This window comes from Podarcis vaucheri (assembly GCF_965113315.1).
Source record: "Podarcis vaucheri genome assembly, chromosome: 1".
NCBI classification, from domain to species: Eukaryota; Metazoa; Chordata; class Lepidosauria; order Squamata; family Lacertidae; genus Podarcis; species Podarcis vaucheri.
This window is the reverse complement of record NC_138759.1, coordinates 15,685,006-15,703,999: the sequence shown is the minus strand read 5'-3', so window position 1 is coordinate 15,703,999 and position 18,994 is coordinate 15,685,006. Positions and strand designations below refer to the sequence as shown.

Below are 18,994 nucleotides of genomic sequence, written 5' to 3'. Positions count from 1 at the left end.
TCTTTGAATCAGGCTCTGTAGCGAGGAGACCGCTGCTCCCAGGATTCTGAAATGAGAAAAGGGACTTACCGTCATTGAATTGCCGTTATGAACTGATGAAATTTTATTTTATTATGAATCAGGCCTCTTTGAATGAGGTCAGGCCTCTTCGAAAAGCGGATGGGGGAGTATATCTTCCGAGCAGTTTAACTGACAGCCTTGCACATGTCCTTGGAACAACCCAAACCACATCTTCTTTCATGTGGTAGGAATGGGAGCGATTCTAAGAAGTCGGATAACTTAATTTCTCACCATCGCTGCTTTCACTTTCGAGCAAAGCCAAGGTTGCAAACAACAGCGATGTTTTCGGCAACTGTAAAACCCCTTGCAAGGCAGAATTATTGTCATCATCCTCATTTACAAGCTGCTCTTGCCGTCTGCACAGGGGCTGGTGTGCCAGCATAGCTAACAGTCAGTGGCAGTGGCAGACAATAAGTACCACTGGTCAGTGGCCGATCACCTGCTTTCATAGAATCACAGAACTGTGGAGTTGGAAGGGAGCCCAGGGGGTCATCTAGTCCAGCCCCCCGGCAATGCAGGAATCTCAGCTATAGCATCCACGACAGATGGCCATCCAGCCTCTGCTTAAAAACCTCCAAGGAAGGAGAGTCCACCACTTCTCGTGGGAGTCTGTTCCACTGTTGAACATCACTTACTGTCAGAAAGTTCTTCCTGATGTTTAGTCGGAATCTCCTTTCTTGTAACTTGAAGCCATTGTTTCGAGTCCTACCCACCAGAGCAGGAGAAAACAAGCTCTCTCCATCTTCCTTGTGACAGCCCTTCGGATATTTGAAGATGGCCATCCTATCTTCTCTCAGTCTCCTCTTTCCATTCAAAACGTCCAAAACTGAATCCCCGTTATCTCCAGGCAAGGATGAGAATGTTGCCTGTTTGCAACAGTAGAGTGAGTTAGTGTAGACAATATAAAAAAATTCCTTCCAGTAGCACCTTAAAGACCAACTAGGTTAGTTCTTGGTATGAGCTTTCGTGTGCATGCACACTTCTTCAGATACACTGAAACAGAAGTTGCCAGATCCTTCTATATAGTGAGAAGGTGGGGAGGGGTATTACTCAGAAGGGTGGTGGGAATGGGAGATTGGCAGATAGCTGAGATGAGCCTGTTGACGACTCTTAACGACTGCAATAGGTCTTACATGAAAAGGCAAGGGGTGAGAAGGTGAAAAATGGCTTAGTCATGTATAATGAGATAAGAATCCAATGTCTCTGTTCAGACCAGGTCTCTCCATGGTTAGTTCTTGGTATGAGCTTTCGTGTGCATGCACACTTCTCTTTCCAGTCTATTTCAGAAATATGAAGACTGGAAAGAGTTTTGTAATGAGTTGCAATTCAGCAGCTTCTCTTTCCAGTCTATTTCAGAAATATGAAGACTGGAAATATGAAAGACTGGAAAGAGACTGGAAAAATGAAGACTGGAAAGAGAAGTGTGCATGCACACGAAAGCTCATACCAAGAACTAACCTAGTTGGTCTTTAAGGTGCTACTGGAAGGAATTTTTTTATTTTGACTATGGCAGACCAACACGGCTACCTATCTGTGAGTGTAGACAATATTTAGTCTGGCTTGCTGTAAGGCAGCTCCCTATGTCCTATGGACATTCCCCCAGTCCCTCAGCCACCTCAGGCAAGGTGGGAAATGTGCATGAGTTCTAAATGTAGCTCTGGCAGGGTGGAGGGGTCTCTTAACAACTCCCAGCATCCTTAAGAAACTCCATTTCCCAGGATTCTTTGGGTGAAGCCCTGACTGTTGAGATTTGTGGATGTAAACAGAGCCCTACTGCTGCAGGGATTTTTCGCATTTCCAGGACAGAGGCTTTAAACATACAGTGGTACTTCAGGGTAAGTACTTAATTAGTACCAGAGGTCTGTATTTAACCTGAAACTGTTCTTAAGCTGAAGCACCACTTTAGCTAATGGAGCCTCCTGCTGCTGCTGCTGCCACGCCGCCGGAGCACAATTTCTGTTCTTATCCTGAAGCAAAGTTCTTAACCTGAAGCACTATTTCTGCATTAGCGGAGTGCGTAACCTGAAGTGTATGTAACTTGAAGCGTATGTAACCTGAGGTACCACTGTATACTGCGGACGTGACTATAGCATCAGAGACCGACAACGGTTCAGGAGGATTTTGCCCTGAGATGTGGTGATTACTTTCCTGGCGAATGTGGATCCAAAAAAATACAATAATTCAAGGCATGCTTTTTCTACCCCAGAGCATCTCTAAAACATGGACCAGATGATGCTCGGTCATTCCGTATGCATCAGCACCTCCTTGTCTTCGCAACAGAAATAGACTTGTGCTACTTTTTTTAAAAGCAGAGGCTCCTGGGCAGAGCACCAAGAAAAGCTGCTCAAAGTGATTTAGCACAGCTCGTTGACCTGCTCCTCTCTCCCACTTTACTTTCCCTCTGATTTACATTTTAATTGGTTCCTGCCTCTTTAATACAGTTGCCAGCTGGTGGAAAAGGCTTATATTTATCTAGGGGAATACAGTTTAGGGATCTGAAGAAGCCCAGAACTCATGGAGGCATTCCAACTGCCCATAATCCCTTAATTAGGTGGAGCATCTACCGTAAATGCACACAGGCCACCCTTGACAATTACCAAAGCGATCTGCAGCGCTTCCTGTTTTCCTCCTCCCACACGCCTGAACTGTCTCTAAGATCTTGCATCACACCCTGGATTTGAAGCACTGCATTGACACGCAGCCAAGGCACAGGGAGGGACCAGACCCTAACTACATATGGCACACACAGGGGTTTATTGGAAACACCTTTGGGGGATAACCAGGCAGAGGAGAAAGGGAGCAAGGAGGAAAGTGCTTAACCCTTCCCCCACCGCATCTCCACTTGAAACTGTCCTCCCCGCTGCACAGTTTCAAACAAGAGAATTCTGAGGGCAAAGATGGAAAAGGGTGAAGCGCCCATCGCCGTCGGCTCCAAATACAGTGGATGCTCAGGTTGCGAACGTGATCCTTTTAGGATGCTCATTTGCAACCCACAGCAGCGCGTCTGCGCACTCGCAGGTTGCAATTTGGCGCTTCTGTGCATGCACAAAGCGTGATTTAGCACTTCTGCGCATGCGCGACTCCCAAAACCCAGAAGTAACCCGTTCCGGTACTTCTGGGTTTCGGCGGTCTGTAACCCGAAAAAAACGCAACCTGAAGCATCTGTAACCTGAGGTGTGACTGTAATTCCTACCCAAATGTGCTTTTCCTTAAAATTGTTGTGCTTCTGTTACATGTGTTCATGCACTGCGTTCAAGGGATTCATAAATCCTAGTTCTTCAGCTCCACCACTGAGCTGAAGCCCTTCCCCTGGATATCAACTCATGTTTTTTCCTGGAAGCTGATTATAACATATGCATCGTTTTGCATCTAAGAGTAACGTGGTCCTGCACTTTGAATCTAGGGTGGGGGAAAGTTCCGGGTATCAAAAACCTGGGAAACTGTTTACCTGGCTGTCAACAATCTCTTTTTAAAGTAGGAATGATAATTAGATTTTTACACTGACATAGAAAATAAACTATTCTCCTACCGTGAAACTTAATAGCCAATACATACTGCCTTATCTTTGGGTTTAGTTCTATTCCAGTAGGGCAGGGATGGAGCTGTTGTGGTCCTCCAGAGGATGCTATGCTCCAGCTCCCATCAGCACCAGCCAGCATGACTAATGGTCAGAGTATGGGATGATGGGAATTGAACAGCTTGTGGAAGGTCACTGGTTCCCCACCCCTGCAATAGACAGTTGCAAGAACATGTCCCCCAAATGATCTTCCCACATTTCTTGGGCATCCTGAGCTTTTATAGTGTGTGAACATGGTCCTCAGTATCGTATGTTAAAGTCTCCATGCCCAGACATCCATTGTGAGGGGCTATATTTATTTCCCAAACTTTGCATGCATAGTTCCTGGCAAAGTTTAAAATGTTTCCCAGTAGATTCCAGTAGTTTTGTTTTCATGCCCACCTAGGAAAGAAGTGTTAGCAGGTAGATCAATGGTGTTTTAACCAGGTTATTCTTAAATGCACTTGCATATCAGCAAAACATCGACACAGAAACAGGAGGGCTTGTCTGAAATATTCGTGGAATCATGTGCCAAGTACTTAAAGCTGGTTTAAAAGCTATGGGAAAAGACCAAAGGACCATGATCAAGATTTTGAAGAATGAGAACCCAAGGAGCCACAGAACAACCTTAGGCTCCAATCCTTTAAGGCCAGCTGTAAGGAACCAGAGGTGCTTTTAGGGTGGCATGATCAGTGTGGCCATCTTAGGCACCATGCTGCAGGGGGCACCAGAAAAATGAAGTAGAACAGAGCCCGAGAGGCAGGGGCACCGGATTTTAGCATTGCGCAGGGCACCACTGAAATATGAGATCCTGGTGTCTGCCAATGGAGGAATTTGGCCATACCAAATGGCGCTGATGGAAGTTGATGTCCAACAACATCTGGAGGGCCGTAGGTCCCGCACCTATGCAAGAGTTTCTTCTGGGTTAGGCAGGCCAAGGATTGCCATATTCATTTCACGTTTCTCAAACTGCACTCCCCTCGTGGCAAAGGGCAAAATGCTTTTGAAATGAAGGAAGCTTTCCCATGCAGTTTGTGAGGGGACCTGAGATGAGAGGCATATGCGCCACTCAAAGGGGTGGGGGATGTCCCAAAACTCTTCTGAGTACCCTCCAAACCCCTGGGTAGGCTCTGGGCCATAAGGACTTGAGTAGGCCACACCTTAGAATCAAAAGAGATGCTTTAGTAATACCCATGACTGACGTGTGTGTGTGTGTGTGTGTGTGTGTGTTTTACCAGCCAATGTTCAAGAAAATTCTAAGCCAGGCCTGGGTCGTGAGTGGCGGAACTTTTGATTCGTTCATCATAAAAATATTGTCCATCATTGAGGAGTCTTCGGAACATCTAAAGCATCTAAAGGAACCCATCTGCAAGGTAATAGTAAGAGTAAGAGTAATAATTAATAATTCAGTAATGATTTTTTTTTTAAAAAAAGTTGGTTTGTTTATTAAATTTATATTCATCACAGTTAACAGAATAAAATACAAGATAAAAACACAAGTAAGTAATTAAAACAAAAACATTCCTAACCTGTCTTTCACGCAATGTACACATGGCATAGCGTATATAGAGATGTTTTGAACTATTGTCAGCCCTCCTACTGGCTGGGCTTCGTGGATGTTGTAGTCCCAGGGGGAACATCCTGCGCCCCTCCAGATGTTTCCGGACTACAACTCCCATCAGTCCCAGTCAGCATAGCCAGTGGTCAGGGATGATGGGAGGTGTAGTCCAATGCATTTGGAGGGGCATCCAGTTAGATTTCATTTACAGAGACCCTGAGGACGGGGCTGAAGCCTGACAAAATCTATTTCTTACGTCAATAGGATAACAACAGATTTCAAAAATGTAATAAGCAACAAATATATATACCCATATATACCCAAATATATAACGACCCAACTTATTTTAGTGATAGTAAGTTGTTTTTAACTGTTTTTAATTGTTTAATTGTTGCAAACCTAGGACCTGAGGGTGGAGAGGTAGTAGATGATGATGATGATGATGATGATGATGATTCTCTTTTTCTTTCTCTCTCTCTTATTTACCTCTCACCATGTTTAGTGCACATCTAATTTTGTACTTTTTGACCTTTCAATAAAAATGTTAAGGAAAATTTTTATTATTATTTTATTTTATTTTATTTTATTTTGCAATTTTAGTATTGTTGTTTTGCTTTGTATTGTTGTGTATTATTTTTGTTTTGCTTTGGTTGTAAATTGATTAGGGACATTATTAGTGGGATGCAACAGACAGAATTAATAAGCCTAAAGGTAACCATTGCAATACTTTGCAGTGACACGAATAAAACCTGATCTTACAGGTGGCTGTGCACTGAAAAACTCATCCAATGGGTTTCTTTTGGGTTCTCTGAATCTTTCCCAGTCCTTGTGGATTGGCATGGCAATAAGCCCCTGGCTGTGCTCTTGTGCTTTGGCCAACCCACTATTGGGTTGTTATTTTTATCATTCTTGTTGTACGCAGGATTTTCTCAACGAGGTTCACAAGGATGTGGTCAAAGAGTACATTACGCAAACTCTCAAGCCAAGAGGCAGAATGAGGAAAACGAAACGAGACGAGGTCAGCAAAATAATGTCTCAGGATGCCACAGCTATTAACAACACAATGCAGCATCTGGTAAGGAATTTCTGCCATTTGTATCTACCGTAATTTTTGCTCTATAAGACTCACTTTTTCCCTCCTAAAAAGTAAGGGGAAATGTGTGTGCATCTTATGGAGCAAATGCGGGCAGCACAGCTATCCCAGAAGCCAGAACAGCAGGAGGGATTGCTGCTTTCACTGCACAGCGATCCCTCTTGCTGTTCTGGCTTCTGAGATTCAGAATATTTTTTTTCTTGTTTTCCTCCACCAAAAACTAGGTGCGTCTTGTGGTCTGGTGCATCTTATAGAGTGAAAAATACAGTACATTGTAGCAGTGGATTGATGTGAAAGTACCTGAGGTTATTTAAATGCAAGTGAGCCAACGAAACCTCAAGATCTGTAACCTTTAAAGTTGTTTCTTTCCTAAAATGTGTTAACAAGATTCAATTTAAGAGTAGTAGGGTTAAAGGTAGAACATTAGAAGCTGTCTTAAGTGGAGTTCCATCAGCACTGACTACATCAGCCTTTTCCAACCAGGTGTTTAGGAATACAGGACTGTTGGGATTTACAACCCAAAACATCTGGAATTGTTCAGAACCACAATATTAGAAGCTCTTGCAGATCATGAAAAGACCAGGCATAGGCAAACTCTGGCCCTCCAGATGTTTCAGACTACAATCCCCATCATCCATAGCTAACAGGACCAGTGGTCGGGGGTGATGGAAATTGTAGTCCCAAACATCTGGAGGGCCAGAGTTTGCCTATGCCTGATCAAGGCCAAGAGGATGTCCGTGTGGTAAGAGTCAAAAAAAGGTTATTAGAGGCAAGACATCTTCCTTTAGAACAGGATATCCTAAACTTGGGTCTCCAGCTGTTTTTGGACTACAATTCCCAACACCCCTGACCACTGGTCCTGCTAGCTAGGGATGATGGGAGTTGTAGTCCAAAAACAGGTGGAGACCAAAGTTTGGGAAACCCTCCTTTAGAAAATGTAAGTCTTGTTGAAATGTGGAGAACAAAAAAGGACACAAACTTTGGCAAAATAAATGCAAGCAGACTATAAAAGATGATGGAAAAAAACCAAATAGAGGAGTACATTGCTAAAAAGATAAAGACCAACAACAACAAAAAGTATTTAAATACATGAGTAGTAGGAGACCAGCTAGGAGTGTGATCAAACCTTTGGGTGACAAAATGTTATCAGATTGCTTTTTCGAAACCTGAATGCTTCCATCTTAACTGCGGGTCATTTGGTGGTGGGGGAATAACCAGGTATTCTAACATATTTCCAGGGTTCAACTTCTGACTGGCTCGCTCCTGCCATAGAATACATTGCTAGAATAATTGGCGAGGAAGAAAAACCCAGAATCAAGGACCACATTAACTGTTTATACCAGGATTATCCAGACATCAGGTATGCCAACCCCTTCCGAATAGCTGTAACTCGCAGGTTTGATTATTACGATCTCTCTCGTTCTCTAGGTAGAGGTTTTCTGTGCTGCTTGTGGGTGCAAAGTGGAGTGCAAAGTAACTCCTAGGGAGCGATCATATGTATGTTACATCCCCCCACCCCACTGCCGTATTAGTAGCTGAATCGGGGGGGGGGGGCACTCCCGCTTTTTCAGTTTTATTGCAATTAGGGATGGGCGAACCTGCCAGTTTTGTCTTCTCTCAAATTGGGACAATGAGAAACTGAGAGAGACCTAAACTGGCAGACTCGCCCATCCTTGGGCCTTATAGATGCTCCCCCATTTCCTTCTTTGTGGGGGCACATTGCTGCTTTGATTCATCGGTTTGTTTTCAGATATATTTTACTCAGAGTAAAGGTAAAGGGACCCCTGACCATTAGGTCCAGTCGCGGACGACTCTGGGGTTGTGGCGCTCATCTCGCTTTATTGGCCGAGGGAGCCGGCATACAGATTCCGAGTCATGTGGCCAGCATGACTAAGCCGCTTCTGGCGAACCAAAGCAGCACATGGAAACGCCATTTACTTTCCTGCCGGAGTGGTACCTATTTATCTACTTGCACTTTGACATGCTTTCGAACAGCTAGGTTGGCAGGAGCGGGGACAGAGCAACGGGAGCTCACCCCGTCGCGGGGATTCGAACTGCCAACCTTCTGATCGGCAAGTCCTAGGCTCTGTGATTTAACCCACAGCACCACCTGCGTCCCTTCCTTTACTCAGAGTAGACCCTCTGAAATTAAGGATCATCGCCAACTTAGGTCCATCAATTTCAGCAGGTTTATGCTGAGTGTGTGTAAATAAATAAATAAATTTTTGTTTATACCCCGCCCTCCCCAGCCAGGGCCGGGCTCAGGGCGGCTAACACCAAATATGAATTACAATAAAACGTAATAGAGAAAAACAACAACAACGAACAAACAGTTAATTAAAATACAGCTTAAAATGCAGCCTCATTTTAGTAGTAGCCCATAAATCAAGACCATAAAGGGAGGAAACATCAGATATTCACCCAAGCCAGCTATCCATGCTGGTCCTACATGGGCCAGCAAAAAAGCCAAGGGAAAATTTATATACTAAATCCCATATAAGAGGTCAGAGTGAGTCTAAGCCGAAGGCCAGAAGGAACAGCTCTGTCTTGCAGGCCCTGCGGAAAGATGTCAAATCCCGCAGGGCCCTAGTCTCTTGTGACAGAGCTTTCCGCCAGATCGGAGCCACAGCCGAAAAAGCCCTGGCCCTAGTTGAAACCAATCTAACCTCCTTGAGGCTTGAGACCTCCAAAGTGTTGTTATTTATGGACCTTAAGGTCCTCTGCTGGGCATACCAGGAGAGGCAGTCCCGTAGGTACGAGGGTCCTAGGCCGCATAGGGCTTTAAAGGTCAAAACCAGTAACCCATTCTATTCTGTTGCTTTCTTTCATTTCCCCCTGAATTTTGCTTTAAATTTATCAGGTGCGGTTGGAGGCCCCTTCAGTGCATTCTGTACAGGGTGAGCCCCTCTTATCCCTTCTATAACACCATGTGGGCATTTTTGGGGAGAAGAGGCAAGCAAGATGATCAGAGTTGGCCAAATATCTTGGTGCCTGAGACAATTAAATGACTGGCCCCACCCCCAAAAAACCCCACACTTAAAGTCCTATTGTACCCACAACTAGTCAAGTTGTGTTTGCGCTTAAGGCAAAAACTGCCCCAACTACCTCTCCACCTCTCTGGCAGCAAAACAATAAGAAATTAAAATTACTAACCATTTGCTGCCCTTTCATGACAGCTATCATCATCTTCCCCTAGGCAGCCACCCCACTTTGCCTAATGATAGGGCCGGCCCCGGAGAAGAGGCTGCACCAAGTCATTGCCAGCCAGCTTTGCTTGTTTACAGGGAGGGTTAAAGAGAATTGGCTAGGATTCAACTAATGAATCCTATCACTGGAAGCACTGTGTAAGGACTTCTGCTTGGGCAGGAGGGTTGACTGCATCTCCTCCCCACAAAACAAACAATCAGAAGTGTGTGGCATCGAATTCTTCCCATTTTCTCTTATTCCATGTTCCTCTTTCCTCAATCTACAGCAGAAGGAGACATTAATTTTACTTTTTTTAAAAAAAAAAAAGATGTTTAAATAAACATTCCTAACCAGCTTTTTTTTAACAGAAACTTAGCACAGCTGCCAACCCTAACTGGCTATTATTGCAACAACAATGAAATAACCATTGCCATAAAAAAGCGCAAACAACTATTTGCCAGAGAAGACGTGCCTCCTTTCTGTATGCACTGGGAAGTTCCAGGGCCGTTCCTCTTTATAGGGTCTGCTTCCTCATGATAAGAAAGAATTCTGCAGAGGATGGTGTAGGGGGAAAACTCAGTTAAGTTTGAAGCAGAACACATATGAGAACCAAATACGATAATCGAACCAAAGCACAGACATCCTTCAAAAATCAGCATTTCTCTTAAATATCCAGTGCTGTTCTCCAGCCAAGTAACACATTGCAATAAAGTGTAAACGAGTGTAAAGTATGCATAAAAATGCATAATATACAAAAATGAGTTACTGTATTTTTCCATGTATAAGACTAGGTTTCCCCCCATAAAAATAATGTCAAAAATACACGGGGCCATCTCCCCCCATTTTCTTAAATCCGAGTCCCCCAAAACAGGGGGCGTCTTATACATGAGGGCATCCTATAGATGGAAAAATATGGTAATATTGGTGGGAAATTCGCACGAAAATGCTGGTGGATTTTCACAAGGTTCTTTTTAAAAAGACATCACTAATTGTTGTGGAAAGGTAAATTTAAGACTGAAAAAATGAGAAACTTCAAGCACTGAAAGGAATACGGTAGATTTAGTTCCGTCTCCGCCAACCTGCCACCCTCCTAATGCCGGGAGCTAAAACTAACTTCAGCCCCAGTCAGCATAGCTGGTGGTTCTTGTAATCCAAAATGGCCATGTTGGCTGGGAATGGTAGGAGTTGCTATCCAAAACATTTGGAGAGCACCTGGTTGGTGAAGACTGGCATATGGTGTCTTTATAATATCTGTTTCTTTGCAAATATACAAGCCGAACATAATGGAAGCAACTGAATTCCTAGAACAGGCGGCAAAACCACTAACTGATAATATAACATCACACAGATATAGGTGCTTTCTAAGGTATGGCAATCCTAGGTAGATTAGGACATTCAGAGTCACTCTCCACCTTGGCTAAATGCCCCCCCCCAAGACCCTCCTATGTCAGTGGGCCAGGTGGCAAAAACAGGCTATAGCACTCTGAATCAGCACTGGGCAGCTAGAAGCTGCCATTTTAATTTCCCACAATGCCTCCCTCCATGTAACATTTCTCCAGGTACATTGTGGGGGTGTTAAAGTGGAAACTCCCCAACTTAGCCACTTTCTACAAGAAAGGACTTTGCAGAATTCTCTCCCCTCCCACCCCACCACCCCATAAGGAAATGACTTTGTAATTTAAGCCCTTATGGTCTTTTACCTACAATTGACCAGATTACAGCTTATTGGATGACAACAGCATTTTAGAAACTCCAGGCCTCTATGATCATTTGGGTGTCAATGTTTGCCAATGAATGACGGGAGCTGATCTTTTTATTGCCTCGTTTTGCTTTTGTTTTACATGCAGTGGCGTAGCGTGGGTTGTCAGCACCCGGGGCAAGGCAAGTAATTTGCACCCCCTAACCCTAACCCCCAGATGTTGCACCCGGTGCGGCCGGGCCCCCCTGCACCCCCCACGCTACGCCACTGTTTACATGTATATTTCCCCCATTTGTTTCTTGGAGAATTCACCTTCATTGCATTTTGCAGAAAGGAGCACGTTGTCGCTGTTCTTGCTCTTCGAGGATTGAGTCGAAATAAGAGGCGAGCGATAGCTGACCACATGAAGCAGCCGTCAGAAGAGTTGGGATGCAGGACGCTCTTTGCTGAAATAGAAGTCCCAAGAACCACCCAGTGCTTTTTTTAAAATCTGCAGAAATGAATTGTTGAGCTATGCTTGTTTCCATGTATTTATGAACATACAAGCACTTGAACAGAGCACATTCCCAGCGCCCAACCGATAATTCTTAATTTTAGAAGGGTTTTTAGAAAAACGGGAGTGCCTTGTCAATCTCTCTGCGGCTCTCCACATCTTGCTCCTTAATGATCCTTTTAGCAGAAGATGCCTAGGATGAGTCTCAGAAGATTATATACTTGCTAAAAATGGACACTACTTAAAAATGGAAAGTGTAATGCTAGTGGTCAACAAAAGAGGTCTAAAGAATCTCTCAAGGCAAATCAAAAAAAATGCAGTAGAAACACTGACAACTGGAAAACACTGGCCTGTGAGCTCTCCAATTGGAGAACAGCCTTTACCAAAGGTGTCATGGACTTTGAAGATGCTCAAACTCAGGATGAAAGGGTGAAACGTGCTAAGAGGAAAGCACGTTTGGCAAACCCTCACCATGATCAATTCCTGCCCGGAAACCTATGTCCTCACTGCGGAAGGACATATGGATCCAGAATTGGCCTCCACAGTCACAGACTCACTGTTAAGACTGTGTTCGTGGAAGACAATCTTACTCAGCTACAAGTGATCTCCGAAGAAGAAGAAGACAACTTCTGAGCTATAGTCTCTCTCCAATTTAATAATGAGAAGGTCTTCTCTCCTTACTGTATTTATAGAGGTGTTTGCCTGTCCTCTCTCAGGTGTGGGAAACCTCCAGCCCACAAGTCAACTTCTTCCCCGCAGGGGTCTCAGCTTAGCACACCAGATCATTGCCTGCAAACCGCAGCTGCCTACCCTACACCTGATGCCCTATTTGGGGCAGGTGGGTGTGGTTTCAAAGGCACAACTGGGAGGTTAAACTGAGCTTCCTATTACTCCTTTGCTAGAGAAAAGCACATTCCCAGCGCCCAACCGATAATTCTTAATTTTAGAAGGGTTTTTAGAAAAATGGGAGTGGCTTCAAATATGCCCATCAATCATGTCAGGTGACTGAAAGATGGGTGACCTTACCCATCTCTCAGATTTGATCCATGGAATACTCTCCCCAGGGAAGTTTACCTGGCACCTTCATTATGCACCTTTTGGAGTCTGGTGAAAACTAACTTCCTGTATCTATTTAAATGTGTTTGAGGGAGGCAGGGGGGTTATTGGTTTGTTTTGGTCTTGTTCATGTTTTTATTTTGTAGTTTGTGCTTTTATCTTGTATTTTTTTAATGCTGTGAACTGCCCTGAGATATATGGATGAAGGGAGTACAAATTTAATTAATTAGACACGATATGGGGAACTCGACTAAAAGCATAGCCCCGCTCCCAAGAAACCATGGCCGCACCCGACACGTGAATAGAATTAATATGACCCTGACAATCCCCAAAAGAAAACAAAGAAGATCTGTTGGCGACCAGCTGTCACATGTCAAACACCACAACAGACCTTCCCATCACTTGATTTTCCTCCTGATACCATACTTTTCAGAAGAGGAAGTTCAGCCAGTTTTTCTGAATAGTCCAGTCAAGTGATACGAATCTTACCTCTCACCTCCGAGCGAATGTAAAGCAGGCCTAATAACATCAGCTTTCAAATGTATTTGTTTTGTTTTGTTTTTGTTTCCCCCCTCCTTTCTTTTTTCCTCCCCCCCTTCCCCTCCCCTTTTTCTTCTTCCTTTTCTCTTTTCTTTTTTGTGCCTCCTTTCTTGGTCTTTCTCTTTTTGATGCTTTAAGAAGGAGATAAAGAGATAAAAGTGTAACATGAAAACTTCAGTAAGTCAAAAGCGATGTTGTGTAATTTTTCTATTACTATTTATATATTAAAATTGGTGAATTGTAATGAATTGATGTAACAATTACTGCGGTTTTTTTCCTTTGTTATTGTTGAATTCTAAATAAAGTATTATTCTTCTCTTTAAATAATAATAATAACAACAACAACATCAGCATTCACATCTTTTGCCCTAGCCCAGCCCCACTGCTGAGCCTTCACCTTAGAAAACATGTCTGCCTCAAGGAGCTTCCATTTTAATATCCCACAATGCCTTGGAGGCTGGTTTCTGTTTAAAATGGAAACTGCTAGGGCTGCCACTAAGTTAAATCAGAAAGGGCAGAGGGGAATCACCAAACATCACTGGTTTGGCGAGTTAGTACCTACCGGTATTTAAATACCTCATTTGTGCTTTCTGAAACAATACAAAAAATGAAACATAGCCATGCTTCAAAATTCGCACTTCTACAAATTGTGCAATGCAGTTCTCCAGTAGATTTCAGATCAGCTTTCCACAGCTTTTCCCAAGAGTTCATTTCTATATTATGTCCAAGAACTTTTAGCCCATTGTAATCATCACTGATTTAACCATTTCATCTTTCATCTCCCATTCTAATAACAATTTATACATTTCTGAAACCGGTTTTTCTGTTCCTTAGAGCAGAATCTTTTCAAAGTCAGAACTTCAATCTATAAAACCTTTTAATAGATCCTTTTAGAAAAATACTCATTAATTTGATAATATTGAAACCAGTCCAATATGAATTCTGCTTTTCAAGCCATGGGACCACAGACATAAAAAAACCAACCAGCAGTGGCGTAGCGTGGGGGGTGCAGGGGGGGCCCGGCCGCACAGGGCGCAACATCTGGGGGTTAGGGTTAGGGGGCGCAAATCCACGGGTTAGGGGGTGCAAATTACTTGTCTTGCCCCGGGTGCTGACAACCCACGCTACGCCACTGCCACCCAGAATAACACATCTCAGCAGAGTGAGAAAAACAAGTTAAGGGAGTTCCTTTGGTCTTTCATAATAAATACAAAAATTCATGCAATGCTGGAAATATATATTTATAGGGAAGTAGCAAGGCTTTCCTTACCCCTCACATGGGAAAGCGAAACTAGCCAAATTATTCCCTAGCACAGTTATTCAAGATAACAGGAGCCCTGTCATCTGTTATAACTAATTAACCTATGAAGAGTGAATCAAGCCACGCAAGCAATTCGGGGTGGGCTGTGATGCTCTGATAGTTGCTGGAATTCAATTCCCATCATCCCTGGTCATGCTGGCTGGGGCTGATAGGAGTTCAACAATGTTTGGCAGGAACCAGGTTGAGAAAAGCTGCTCAATGAAATAACCCATTTGGTTTGAAGAGCTCCCGGTTTGACTAATCCAGGCATGGCCAAACTTGGCCCTCCAGCTGTTTTAGGACTACAGTTCCCATCATCCCTGACCACTGGTCCTGTTAGCTAGGGATGATGGGAGTTGTAGTCCCAAAACATCTGAAGGGCCAAGTTTGGCCATGCCCGGACTAATCCCCGGGAAAGCTAAATTCATGGGTTTCCCCCCGTGATGATGTGAAGCAGGGACAGGCCAGGATGAAGCACTGCCACTTATTTCACAGCAGAGACAATGATGTCATCTCCAGGGAAGCTATGTGCCAATCTTCTGGGTGCTGAATAAATAAGCTTTCTTTTTTTCCTAAGAGAGAAATCTGTCAAATAAACAAATGAGAGGATGAAGTAGGTGACCTGAGCATGAATGGCTGAGGATTTCATTTTGGAAATATTGCCAACCAAAATGTGACAAAACAAGTGAGCAAGGAGATTCTTTTGCAGGCTGGATGTTAAATAAAAGGGCTGGTGGTGAGAGAGAGAAAAGTTTGCTTGGTATTGATGCCTGCACTGGTCAACATTTTATTTGTGTTTTACAGTTTTAGAAGGGTTGCCATGAAAAGCACCTGCGTTTCATAATTTCCCGCCAGACCACTGAGCTTTTTGCAGTAATCCCACACTCTAAAACCAGCAAACCATAATGGATTGTAGCTATCTGACAAAGCCATGCACAAGAGTAGACCCACTGAAACCAATGGACTTAACAAAATAAAAAATTTCCTTCCAGTAGCACCTTTGAGACCAGCTAAGTTTGTTATTGGTATGAGCTTTCGTGTGCATGCACACTTCTTCAGATACCACACGAAAGCTCATACCAATAACAAACTTAGTTGGTCTCGAAGGTGTTACTGGAAGGATTTTTTTTTATTTTGTTTCGACTATGGCAGACCGACATGGCTACCTACCTGTAACAATGGACTTAAGTTAATAAGGGCCATTGATTAACTCTGAGTATGACTTAATTTAATTCATCACAAGGCAAACAACAAACAAGCAATTGTCTTTTAGTTTTCTGGAGCTGTGCAAGAAAATGTTCAGATTTTTTAAACAATCTCCTTTAAAGGTCCTCTAATTTGCACTTGGGGAATAATTCTTTTGCAGCTTGATTGAGTGCACTAAGAACATACATGCAAATGGTTACTAACGGACAGTGTGTTCTCAGAGGAAAGTGGCCTTGCCCTTTCGGTGGACGTAATAAAGTTAGCACAGTGATAAATGTACATTAGACTGCTAGAGCAAGGAAAACAGCCCCCCATCATTGCTCATGTTCTTGAGTAAGTCCAATTTCCCCTCCATTGTTGTTAATGTTTGTTTGGGCGGTTTTGATCACAATCTAATCAAATAATGCCATCCTCTCCAATATTTCAAGTGTTATTTCATAAGGAGGAATTGGGGTGGAAAATAAATAAAGTACTTTTTATTTAATAACTAAATCTCCAAAATGGAGGAGAATATGCCCTTTTCCCCCTAACCACTGCTAATGTTGCAAACTAACCATTGCGTGTCGATGCCCCTCCCCCATGAAATGAAGACACAGGACACGTTGTTTAAGTTTAATGGGCATAAAAAGGCCACAACTTTATTGATTAGAGAATTGAAGGTATTGGCCTTAGGCATTGGCTCCTATCAACTACCCGGCATGGTGACCGGGAAGGGTTAACACAAACCGTGGGGGTCCTGTTGAAGTACGCCAACTAGGATCCCACGGGTGTCACCGCTCGGGGGCATGTCGGAGGCCCTTATCTTCCTAGGTTTCGGACAAGACAACGCCCCCCGGAGTCCTCTACCGGACTACCCCTTTCTTTGGGGGAAGGTGATGGCGTTCCTTCCCCCCCACCATTCTCATACCACTTGCCAGGAGTAAAGAGGGCGGTCCCTGGGCGTGCCTGGCCTTAAATACACAAGACCACACCTCCCCGGCCCGCCGATTGGCGGACCGAGTGGAGAGCACGCCCAGGGATTCCCCAGTTCTCGCGGGGGCAAAGCCCAGCCCTCGCGTGTGCGGGAGGAGGGGCCAGACCGCAACCCCCTCTCCTCCCCAGGGGTCGGAAATGGCTTTACAAAACAACAGCACTTGTATTTTTTGCATTCAAGCCAGTTGCTAGAGAAGCAAGGAGCCAGGCAGGATTTTTCCTCCTTTTGGCTTAGGAATGTAGGAAGTTGCCTTATGCTGAGTTAGACCATGTGTCCATCTAGTTCAGCATTGTCTACATTGAGTGGAAGTGGCTCTCCAGCATTTCATAGGGACATGGTGGTTCATGTGAGATCACCATTGAACTCAGATCTTGTTTGTGGGGCTTCCTGGTGACCGGAGTGATATTGAACTAAAGCAGACTAAATGGCCAAGTGCTAAGAAAATCCCGTGTGATCACATTTGATTTCAAAAAAGGGAACTTCCCCCAAATGAGGGAATTGGTAAAAAAGGAAGTTGAAAGGCAAGGTCAAAAACACAATAACTGGAAAGAAGGAAAGGTACCATGGGAGCCAAGAGGATGCCAATGAGATTAACAAGCAAAGAAGCTATTGGAGGCAAGAAGGCTTCCTGCCAAATGAAGAGAACAAAAAGGGAAACAACCTTGGCAACTACAAAAAGTGCAAGCAGGCAGCAAGGGTTGCTAAAAAGAATTTGAGGAGCACATTGCTGACACCTTAAGACCAATAACAAGAAACGAATTAAATACAGTACTTTCGTAGCAGGAGACCATCTAGGCAGTTGGACTCTTGGATGACGAGGGAGTCAAAGGTGTGCTAAAGGAGGATAATGAGATTGCAGAGAAGCTAAATGAATGCTTTGCATATGTCTTCACTTTGGAAGATATGGGGCAGATCCCAGTGCCTGAATTAATTTTTGCAGGAGGAATTGAGTCTGAGGGACCAAGGCATATAGTGGTGAAAAGAAATGAAGTTCTAAGGCCTAATTGGCAAAATAGAAACTGGCAAATCTCCAGTCCTGATGGCAGCCACCCAAAAGTTATCAAATAACTCAAATGTGAAATTGCTGATTCTCTAACAAAAATATGTATTTTGTCCCTCAGATCAGCCTCCATAGCTGAGGGCATGATATAGCCAATATAATACCATTTTTTTTAAAAAAGGGGGGGGATCCAGGGGAGATACTGAAAATTACAGGCCTGTTAGGCTAATATCTGTTTCTGGAAAACAGGTGGGAAGTATTGTTAAGGATAAACTAACCAAGCATATAGAAGCCATTTCTAACGGACCAGCTTCGAAAATTTGCACTTCTGTGAATTTTGAAAAGCAGTTCTCCAGCCAAGTAATGTGTACAAAAAGCAAAATGCAAAAAGCAAAATGTATGTTAATATGCATACATTAGAGAAAATAAATCTGTTATTTTGGGGAAAATGGCATTGCAAAGAGGTGTATATTAGTCAAATGTGTAAAAAAATAAAAATATCACAAACTGATATGCCAAGTTGAAAAAACAGACCTATCCCTAACTGCAGTCTGCAAAAGCTTACACTTTGATTAATGTGTTAGGTGCCACAAGACACTTCGTTGTATTTGCAGCAGGAAACTAACATGACTACTCTTCTCCAAATTAATTTACACAGGAATTCCAGCTTTTATATATCGAGCTTTGGTTGTGTTAGTTGTAAACTTCTGTTGAGTTTTGTATTGAAAGATTTACATTGGCTCCCAGCCCGTTTCTGAGCACAATTCAAAGTGTTGGTGCTGACCTTTAAAGCCCTAAATGGCTTTAAAATGTTTGATGCTTTATTGTGTTTTTAATATCCTGTTGGGAGCCGCCCAGAGTGGCTGGGGAGGCCCAGCCAGATGGGTGGAGTATAAAAAATAAAATAATAATAATAATAATAATAATAATAATAATAATAATAATAAGAAGAAGAAGAAGAAGAAGAAGAAGAAGAAGAAGCAGCAGCAGCAGCAGCAGCAGCTTACAGGCTTCTTGATTAGGTTGGGTTTACAAACAAATTTAAAATTTACAACCAAATGATGGGGGAAAAAACCAATAAAAATGACATAAAACATTATTAAAAACAGATTGAACAGTACAATCTCACACCACTGATTCTTCCAAAATGCCTGGAAAACAAGGAAGTCGTTGCCTGGTGCTGAAATGATGATAAGGTTGGCACGAGGTGGGCTTCCCTGGGGAAAGCATTCCACAGATAAGGAGCTAACATAGAAAAGGCTTGTTTTCTCGTT

At 43.4% G+C, this 18,994-nt stretch overlaps 1 protein-coding gene across 1 annotated transcript in view; it reads left to right on the top strand.

The window, feature by feature from the left end:
• Nucleotides 1-11,705, top strand: part of EXOC3L4 (exocyst complex component 3 like 4) — a 39,353-nt gene extending 27,648 nt beyond the window's left edge. Inside the window, exons 10-13 of the mRNA XM_082216958.1 lie at nucleotides 4,855-4,989; nucleotides 6,097-6,249; nucleotides 7,506-7,627; nucleotides 11,483-11,705. Coding sequence (XP_082073084.1) covers nucleotides 4,855-4,989; nucleotides 6,097-6,249; nucleotides 7,506-7,627; nucleotides 11,483-11,639 — 567 coding nt within the window. The 3' untranslated portion in view covers nucleotides 11,640-11,705. The remainder of the gene's footprint in view (nucleotides 1-4,854; nucleotides 4,990-6,096; nucleotides 6,250-7,505; nucleotides 7,628-11,482) is intronic.
• The last annotated feature ends 7,289 nt before the right edge of the window (nucleotides 11,706-18,994 follow it).